Here is a 9,263-nt window from a genome sequence, read left to right on the forward strand (position 1 = left end):
CGATGGACAGGCCGCCCGCCCCGCCGCCCCCCAGTGACCCCCGCGATGCCCGGCCCCCCCGGCGGCACGAGTCGGAAGCGGAAAACACGAGCGAGCCGGAGAGCAGCCGCGGGGGGATGGAGGCGCCGGGAGACCCCCAGCTGCTGCTCAACGGGGCGGCCAAGGAGGCGGGCCGGCCCTCCCCCGGGCCCCCCGCCGCCGCCGTGCCCGTCATCGAGCTGGTGCGCCGGGGGGGCTCCCTGGACATAAAAGGCCGGGAGGCGCCGGGGGAGGCGATGCAGAGAGCGCCGGGCGCCGAGCCGTGCCGCGCCGCCGAGGCCGCCTGCGAGGCCCGCATGGTGCAGCTGAGCCCCCCCGCGCTCCCGCTGCAGCCCCCCGGCAGGGCCATGCTCTACAACCTGGGCCAGCCGCTGGCCACCATCAACAGGTCCGTGCCCCCGCGCTCGGCCCCTGCCCGGGCCCGGTCCCGCTGTCCCGGGGCGCTCGGGGGCGGCTCGGGGCGGCGGGAGGCTCCCTTTTTCTGCGCGGGGCTCTGCATGTCTTAGTCATCGCGGGGTTGCATGCTTCTAAGTTTGCGAAAGAAGAAAGGAAAAAACAAACCAAACCAAACCCCAAAGCCAAACGAGCAGCTGTCCTTTCTGGAAGAAAAAATTCCCCACAGGTAGAACAGATATTAAACGTTTATATCGCGATCCCCTATTGAAACGTAGCGCAGGAAGAAAAAGGGGCTGCAAGTAAATGTGATGCTTGTCAGGAGCTGCTTGATATCCACGGGCGCTCTCTCGGCTCCGCGTCCGCGGATTAACCCGCGAATAAGCGCGGGGGGCGAGGGAACTCCCTCGGAGGGGCCTCGCTCCGCGCGCCGCCGCGGGCGCGGGCGCTGTCGGCGGGCAGAGCCGCCCGCGGGCGCGGAGCCGGGCGCGTCCTCACCGCTCTCCGCCTCTCGCCCGCAGCGGGTTCTTCGGGGAGCCGGACTCCTTCTCCATGTACGGCGGCAACCGCGTCAAGAGGAGACCCTCCCCGTACGAGATGGAGATCACCGACGGTGAGAGCTTTCTGCCTGCGCCTGGGGCCGCCGCGTCCGGGGCGGGAGGGATGTTGGCTGTGGGTTGAAGTGGGTAAATTGCTGCACGGTGCCCTGCGCTGGGACTGAAACCCCAAATCCTAACGGGAACAGAGGGTCCCGGTGATGGCACGGTAGCTTGTCCCGCTCCGGTTAGGGCTCCTGGGTAGCAGAGCCCGGATCCGTCCGAGTTACCGGCCAGCAGCGCGCTCCGGGCATCTGCTCGCACTCAGCCAAGCAGGTCAGCGCACGGGTAATTACATCCCTGTTCTGCAAATTGCTTTGAGTTTAAATCCAAAGGAGCCACTAAATTTAAGTCTTTGTTGAAGTGCAAAGGCTGGATCAGGGCCATTATAGCGACATGCTGTGTCTGCAAACCCTTTCAGCCAAGAGACATTCATATAACGCAGACCAGACCCTTGTGTAGGAAGATCCAAACTGCCTTTAAATTGCCTAGAAGCAAAAGAATAAGCCTGTGCTAAGCTCTGCAGGGTCAAAACCGGATTGTGGCTGGTACCTTTGCTAGCTTGTCTGAAGCTTGATTCAGTATAACCGACGCTGTGCTGCAGCCTGCCGAGCAGAAATAGCCCGTGTGGGCTCCAGTCTCGTGCCAGAGTCCGGGAGCAGAAGCTGACGCTGACAAGTTTGGTGTCCAAGCAGAGAGCCCGGGTGGGGGATCCCCGGGGATCCCTGTCAGGCTGGAAAGATAATTTCAAAGAAAAGAAGGCAGTAAAAAGGCAGGATAGGATCCCRCTACCTTTCCCAGGCAGCCGGCTCGGTTTGCAGGAGTCCCCGTGCAGGAGGAAGTGCTGCACGTGTAAATGGGTATTTTCAAGAACAATTTGCACGTGGAAGACTGACACATTTATCTGCAGCCTTAGCAGCCCATACAAATGAGATCCATTGAAACGTTTTCTCTTCAGCAATTTTAAGCGGTGTATTTCAAGCACCAAGAGCCAGACAATTCCCTCTTTCCTTTTACCTTGCTGTCCCTTTCCTTCTACCTAGTTAATTTAGAGTCAAATCAAATCATAATCCACATCATTTATAAATAATATAATATGAAATTATGAGCTCGTTTCATTTTCTGTGTATATCAGTCTTTCTGTCCCCACTTTCTTCTGTCTGTCTGGTCTATTTAGACCGTGGGGCAGGGGCTGTCTCTCACCGTGTGAAAGTACAATCAGGTTGTCTTATCTTGGTTTGAATCCACACACTTAATGGTTACAGTTCAAGCTGTGAAACCAGAACACAGCGGTGTCCACCAAATCACGGTGTCTGAGTAAAGCTTTAGACTTACCTGCTGTTAAATTAGGTGCTGAGGTTTACAGAGATGGTGTGTAACCAAATTGTCAGACAGATGGCTGGATATGTGCTGGCCGGGTAATAGATCAGGTGTATAGATTGGGCTCAATCCTCTAGATCCTGGATCATGTGAATTCACAAGACTGGAAGGAGAATTTGGGGGAGAGAATAGGTGGTGCCTCCTGAAAAAGAGCAAGTGGTAGGGATGTGCATCCCGTGCTGAGGCATCTGCTCAGTCTGCTCTGATCGTGAGCTGCCGAGCAGCAAACTCAGCATGCTGGAGCCCTGCTCCTGCAGGTCTGCTCAGGTTTCTTAGTGCGCAAGAGATGCAGGAAGGCAGGAGAGTCTTGCAGGGTGCTTGGTGCTCTCCCAGCAGAGAGGTAATTGGTGCTGCCCGCGTCTGGGCTCTGTGCTGCAGGGGACGGGAACAGCATGCCATGATGGGCCCTCCCGCCACCTCTGCCAGCTGGGGTAGCAGCTTATTCCAGCATCTAGGAAAAGAGCAATAACTCAAGGGCCTGCTGGTGGGCTGGAAATGTCTCAGTGGTCCCTTAGAAGGCAGCATGTCACCAGCAGTGTCACAGCAGCTCCTGCCCAGCACACCAGAGACCTTGCTCGCACCAGCTGGCTGTGCTGCTTCCCCTGCTCCTCCTGCTTTATTGTGGATTTTTGGAAGGATTTTTCCTTCTTTAGCSCCTTTGCCTAGTCCTGGAACTCCACCACTAAAGTGAGAACAAGTCCTGAAGCCAGGCTGAAAACACCTCTGTAGGGAAGAAAAGAGTGATGGTTTGGGCAACTGTTTTTTATCAGTTTTTGGAAAAGTTTGGCTCACTGAATAGGTTTACAACAGATATAAATAGTCACAATAATATAGAAAAGTGTCTGCAGAAATATTCACTAACTTTGGAAGCTCACCTTTTTACTAGTTTTCCTTGGATCTTTATTTGCAATTTAAAAAGGCATCAATCAGTCAGAACAAAATCCAGGCAAAGTTTTTCAGCCAACTGCTTRGATCAATTATGAAACAAGTTTCATCATGAGGAAAAAATGTCTTCTGTTATAACACAAATAATCTATGAAGCATTTTGAATTTCTCCATTGCTTGAAATATTTTGGTCAGACCCTCATCTCTGTCTAAAAGATATATTTTAATTCAGTTACTGGTTTTCATGCAGGAATCAAAAATTTTAGTGGTGTCAGAGTTTGTGTAATGTACCAGAGTTTATTATAGGTTCCCCCAGATAAAAAAAAGAGACAGGTCTTTCTTCTGATTTCAAATTTTATGAATAAATGCCTTTTAGTCATTAACTTCCAATGAATGAAGTGTGTAGTTTGTGCCTGTGAAGACTGGATCAGTCTCCTGAGATTTTTGGAAAACTAACAGTATCTTAAGTTTTTTCTCATACCCTTTCAAAAAATGGGTAAAAACTACATCTCCCTCTAGATTCAAGGCTGACTTTTTTTTTTAGTCGGAAGGAACGTTTAAGTGTTGAAACTATTGCRTTATTGTAGCAGATCGTAGCGTGTTTTCTAACGATGCTGGGCAACCTGCTGCAGCCGAAGCCCCGTTAGTCCCCAGTGCCTTGCCCTGGGGCCGAGCGAGTTGTACAAACCCAGAGCGAGAAACTTTCCCTTTCCCTGAGCCCTTGCAYGTTGGTTCTTCCAAAGGGCAATTACATGTTATCTGAGGGTGGAAAATTGGCATTATTAGAGCATTAGACCTGGATCTGAGAGGTCTGAGATGAGTTTCTTGTTCTGACATCCCCTGGCTTATCCTGGGGGGCCCTATGTGGTCTGGGCTATGGTCCTTCTCCACCTGAGCACGCCTGAGGAGATGCTTGCAAAGCCCTCAGGTGCCAGGAGCCCAGGAAGCCCTTAGCCATTAAACAACCCCTAAGAAAGGAGGGAGAGAAAAGGAAAGTTGTTGGCTTCTRTTTTTCATTCATTTTGTTTTATGGCAGTTCTCGCTGTCACATGAAGGGTTGAACTTATCACAGCATTTGGGGTCAGGAAGGACATGTTTTCTCCCAGTGCCTTGACAGACACCTGGGCTTTTTCCCCTCCTCTGAGCAGTGAGCAGGATCCTCTCTTAGGGTCAGGTGGATGCCTCCTGTGCCCTGAGGTCCTGTCCTGCAGGGCAGGGACCTGGGAGGATCTCAGGCCTCCCCATTTTCCACTTCTTTGGCTGTTTTATTTCTTTGCCTGGATTTTTTTTGCCCCCAAGCGAGGAGGTAGGGAAGATTCCCAATGCAGACAAGCACCGTGGCTCCTGGAGATGCTATGGTGACATCTCTGCACACCCTACCTGTTTGGCTGCTTTCAGGTTGGAGAAACTGGCAGCTTTGTTCTGCTGTAGTAGTCACTGTGGATGCTCAGAAGTGCGCTCCTGTGCAGCCCCCCTGCAGAGTGGGTATTTTGTGTGACGCACTAAGGGGTTCAATCTCCCCTGAAGGGGAGAAAGTGTGACCGGCGTTCAGTCAGCTGTGACATTAGGCTTCCTTTTCTCAGGCGTGCCAGGTGGGATCTGTCACAACACAGCCCTACTAGGATGTTTCAAAAGTCATATCTGTTCAGCTGCTCTGCTGCAGTCAAAACAGCCAAGAATTTTGCAATATAAAAATAGTCATGGCTGAAAGCCCCTTCCCCCCTGCCCCATTTGCTAGATCCCCTGGGTGATGGAATAGCTGTTGGTTTAAACAATTAAGCACAGTCAGGGGCTTACTTCCACCAGGATGGAGTAGTTAGGCAAGCATTTCAGAGGCTGGGTGACAGGGGAGAGATCGTGTGTGAGTGGGAATATTCCAGCCTGCCCTTTAGTGTAKGACTCATTGAGGTGTTACTTGAATGTCTTTGCTTCATACTTTGTGATGTTTTCCATTGTATGTGATGCTTCCCATCTTACAGTGGGTTCTGTCATGGTTGGTCTTCTACAGTTTCATAAAATTACTGTGTCCTTCCACTTTTAGAGCCTCATGGAGGCAAGGGTGGAAAGGACACAGTAAAAAGAAAGGCATCTTATGATAGGATCTCCTTACATAGACTGGTTTCCATGGACCTAAGGATCTGCAGTCCTGATAGTGATTTACAGCCTTGCTGCWCCCATAGGACAGTGCTCATGGGTAGATGTCCCCTCTCCTAGCACAGAGACAATGTCTCACTCATGACAACAGGAGTTACTCTGACGCTCCAAAAAGAGAATAGATGTGTCATGTGGGTCCATCTGGTTTTACCTATGCTTTAGCCTGTGCATCATGGCCTAAGCCTTCCTCCTTGGAGAGCTAAATTTAGGCATCTCAACAGACAGCTGTAAAGACAGAAGCCAATTTTTCACTCCCATTGAATTGAACAGAAGCTATGGATATCTCAGCTCCTCAGATTAGCTTCCAGTTAGCTGTAAACTCCTATTTCACTGACTTGGTGATGAATTATGTGACTAAAATGAATCAGTTAATTTGGGAAACTGTGACCTGTTCAGTGAAGTAATAAATGGCCTGTTAAGTGCTGCTCCTAATTCTGCACCACTGCAATTACAGGTCCTCATACAAAAGTGGTTCGCCGCATTTTTACCAATAGCCGGGAGAGGTGGAGACAGCAGAATGTCAATGGAGCCTTTGCAGAACTTCGCAAGCTCATCCCAACTCACCCACCCGACAAGAAACTGAGCAAGAATGAGATTTTACGCCTGGCTATGAAATACATCAACTTCCTGGCCAAGCTGCTCAACGACCAGGAGGAAGAGGGAAACCAAAGGGGCAAGGTGAACAAAGACTCTGGGATAGTCCAGGAAGACCTCCTGCAGGACATGTTGTCTCCTAACTCTAGCTGTGGAAGTTCTTTAGATGGAGCAGCAAGCCCAGACAGCTTCACGGAAGAACATGAAACACTAGATTCAAAGCACACGCGGAGTCTGCATCACTCCATTCTTCCTGTAGAAGGTAATGCACAGCGATGATGACCTTCCAAACTGCTCCTAAAGCACAAAGGGGAAAGGAAGACCTAAGTATGTGGATATTGGAATTTGTACCCTTGGAATTTCTGACTCTGCATTTACAGAAGGCCCCGGGGACTCGGGCTCCGAGTTCTCGCAGCCCCAGGACTGAGAGGACAGGGAGTTGGCTGAGAACAAGACCAAAACAGATTGACGTTCGACATTTAGGTACGTGATCGTACAAAGAAGAAAAGCATTGAAGTCATCTTCATTGTACATATTGCTCATAATATGACTCTGAGGAGGGGAATGAAACCTGGCCGACCCCTCTCCAGCATTTAGAGGGTTTTCAGACCATTTGACAATTGTCAGTTTTTAAACAGAATAGTCACCCAGCTGAGACATGAAACATGAAACTCCTCTTTCACTGCCAACTGAGGCCASTGATGCTTTCCAATGGCATGTGGCACTGGAGACTGCTGAAATCTGACAGTGCTACAGCATTTCTCCAGTCTGTGGCAAAGAAGTATATGCAACTTGTCTGAGCAGAAGCTGTGGCAACATGTTCATGTTGTCTGAGAGCTTTTGACTGTACCTTTTTAAAGAGGTGAAAAATGCCCTCAGCAAAAGAACTATTAAAAGGATTAAGACTTTTTCTTTTTCTCTTCTTTTTTTTTTTTCCTTTGCTTTTTCTTAAACCTTAAACCTAACTTTGGATTGTTTGGGGTGTTGTATTTATGACGTGGGATTACTTCTGTTTAATACCGTCATGCAGTATCCACTGAACAAAAAGGTACATAGATGTTTTCTGCTCTCCACCGCCCTCCGAGTCCCTGATCATTGCGCTGATAACACACAGCGGGTGAGATCCAAGGCCTGTAGTGGTCACCTAGAGGTTTCCCCCTGGCTTCTGTAGGGCCAGAGCTTCTTTCAAGGAAGATGAATTTCAGAATTGGTAAGGAAAAAAATTGCTAGTGAAGCTTCCCCTTGGACCTGGGGGCTCCTTTTTTTTAATTAAAAAAGCAACAAAAGACAAAATCAATGGTGTAACAACGATGTGTGTGTACATAGGGTTATAAAAGGGTTTTAATGGTATGCTTCGAATTTTTTGGTTTTATTGTGTGAAAATGGTGATAGTTCACCTCTGCCAATTCTCACAGGCTGGATTTCGGGCACTGGATTCAAAATAAGGCATTAGCAGGATCCTTGTCTGCCCGAGGCTGGTAGGAGGCCACAGTCTCTCGCAATCTTGGGGTGAAATGCTAGTAGCACCGATGGGATTACCCTCCATTCCCAAGAATTTAGATAGCTTCAGAATCGATGGCTGTGATCAACCTGATCATGCTAAAACAGGAATAATCCTCTGACCCGCTGCTGCCCTCCAGAAAGGCATTTGAGAAGCAAAACAACTCAAAAGCAGGAGGCGGTTTCATGACCCCTAGAAATTGGTGCTGTTCCACTAGCTGCAAGTACGATGCTGACTGACGTGAGCTGAGGACTTCACCTGTGCCCGTCCCAGGCACGGTACAGGCGTCCCGACCCCGCTGTCTAACGACTGACAGAGCAATTGCCCCAGGCCYGTCCATACACGCTGCAGAGATTTCAAGGCAAAGAAATCTCCACCATGTCACATTAAAAAAAATACCCCATTCTTTGTAAGGGAAAAATACTCAGAGCGAGGACACTTTCCATCATGCTAATTCCTTTTTGGAGATGCTGAGGTACAGGAAACACGGAGGATTTGTGTGTGTGTGTGCGAGAATTCAGGCCCCGCTATTTGCAAGCTAGATCCAGGCTCACTTTGGAGTTTGGTTATTTCTATCCCTTGTTTTAACTCTTCTCTCCTTTTTGTAAATAATATGTGTGAGGCTGGCTTTTCTCAGCAGGGTGCGCTGAGTGGAAGGTATTGCCCAGGAAGGGATCCCGGCATGAACAAGGGTTTCCAGCTACCCCCTCATACCCTCGGAAACTGGAAGCTTCGCTGACCTTAAATTGGGGGAAAGGAGGAAAAATCCTTCCCAGGTCAAGATTGCCTGTGCATGGAGACTTTTAATAAGGGGGGGGAAACCTGGTGGGGCTGGGCAAGGGCAGAGGCACCCGGTGTTGGAGTGATGCCRAGGAAGAAGAGAAGTTGCTACCGGTCCCGCATTTTGGGTTGCTCGTTACTGGCTTGTCTGGGTCTGAGGGGTAGGAGAGGAGGGCAGAGGGGTTTTAGCAGGCAGGAGCCCGGTGCCCCCCGCCAGGGCTGCAGGGCACGGCCCCGAGCCACCGCTGGCGAGGGTCCCCTCGGACGTTGCTTGCAAACGCCAGCCTTCCTGGGGAGGGAGAGCGACGCTGCCACACAGGTAAAGCTGCATTCTCGGTTTTAAACCCTTTATGGGGAAACCATTGCAAGAAAGATCACCGACGCTCAGAAATTCCTTGTTCCCTACATTTTTTTTCGGTAGCTGAAAAGTTAACAAAATGGTACAACCTTTCCAACACGCACACAAACACACACACATGCGCCCCTGTTTGTAGCCTCCTAGCAGAACACACCGTAGACCTCTCTGGGGTATGTATAGCTGTACTTTAATTGTGATTTGAATGGTACATTTCCTCTGTCCATCTTTCCTCCTGCCTGCTTTATGTCTCGGTGTGTGGAACATCACCCCGTTTCTGTTCGAAACAGCACTTTCGGTCAATGTCGTACCRTGTGATTGAATTCTCTTATGATTTTTTTTCAGCCCTGTCCCTTTCTCTCCCGCCCTCCCCTCGGATTTCTGCATTTTTTCTGCAGAAATGAAGTAACCAAACCTGGTACCCTGATTCTCGACCCACTGTGGATGTGCTATTTAGAAAACACATTTGTTGTAATGTGTGTGTATATATAAATATATATATATAATGAATATATCAAGGATATTTCTAAATAAAGTTTTACAAAGCAGCCTCCACTTGCTTTCTTCCACTCTCCCATCTCATTGC

General features: G+C 49.6%; 1 protein-coding gene across 1 annotated transcript in view; it reads left to right on the plus strand.

Moving 5' to 3' along the window:
- The window catches only part of TAL1 (TAL bHLH transcription factor 1, erythroid differentiation factor), an 11,687-nt gene extending 4,735 nt beyond the window's left edge, over positions 1-6,952 (plus strand). The window contains exons 4-6 of the mRNA XM_026086951.1: positions 1-427; positions 954-1,045; positions 5,902-6,952. The exon at positions 1-427 is cut by the window's left edge and continues 1 nt beyond it. Of these exons, the coding sequence (XP_025942736.1) occupies positions 1-427; positions 954-1,045; positions 5,902-6,320 (938 nt within the window). The 3' untranslated portion in view covers positions 6,321-6,952. The remainder of the gene's footprint in view (positions 428-953; positions 1,046-5,901) is intronic.
- Positions 6,953-9,263: the final 2,311 nt, after the last annotated feature.

Source organism: Apteryx rowi, unplaced genomic scaffold, assembly GCF_003343035.1.
Source record: "Apteryx rowi isolate R43461 unplaced genomic scaffold, aptRow1 scaffold_7, whole genome shotgun sequence".
NCBI lineage: Eukaryota > Metazoa > Chordata > Aves > Apterygiformes > Apterygidae > Apteryx > Apteryx rowi.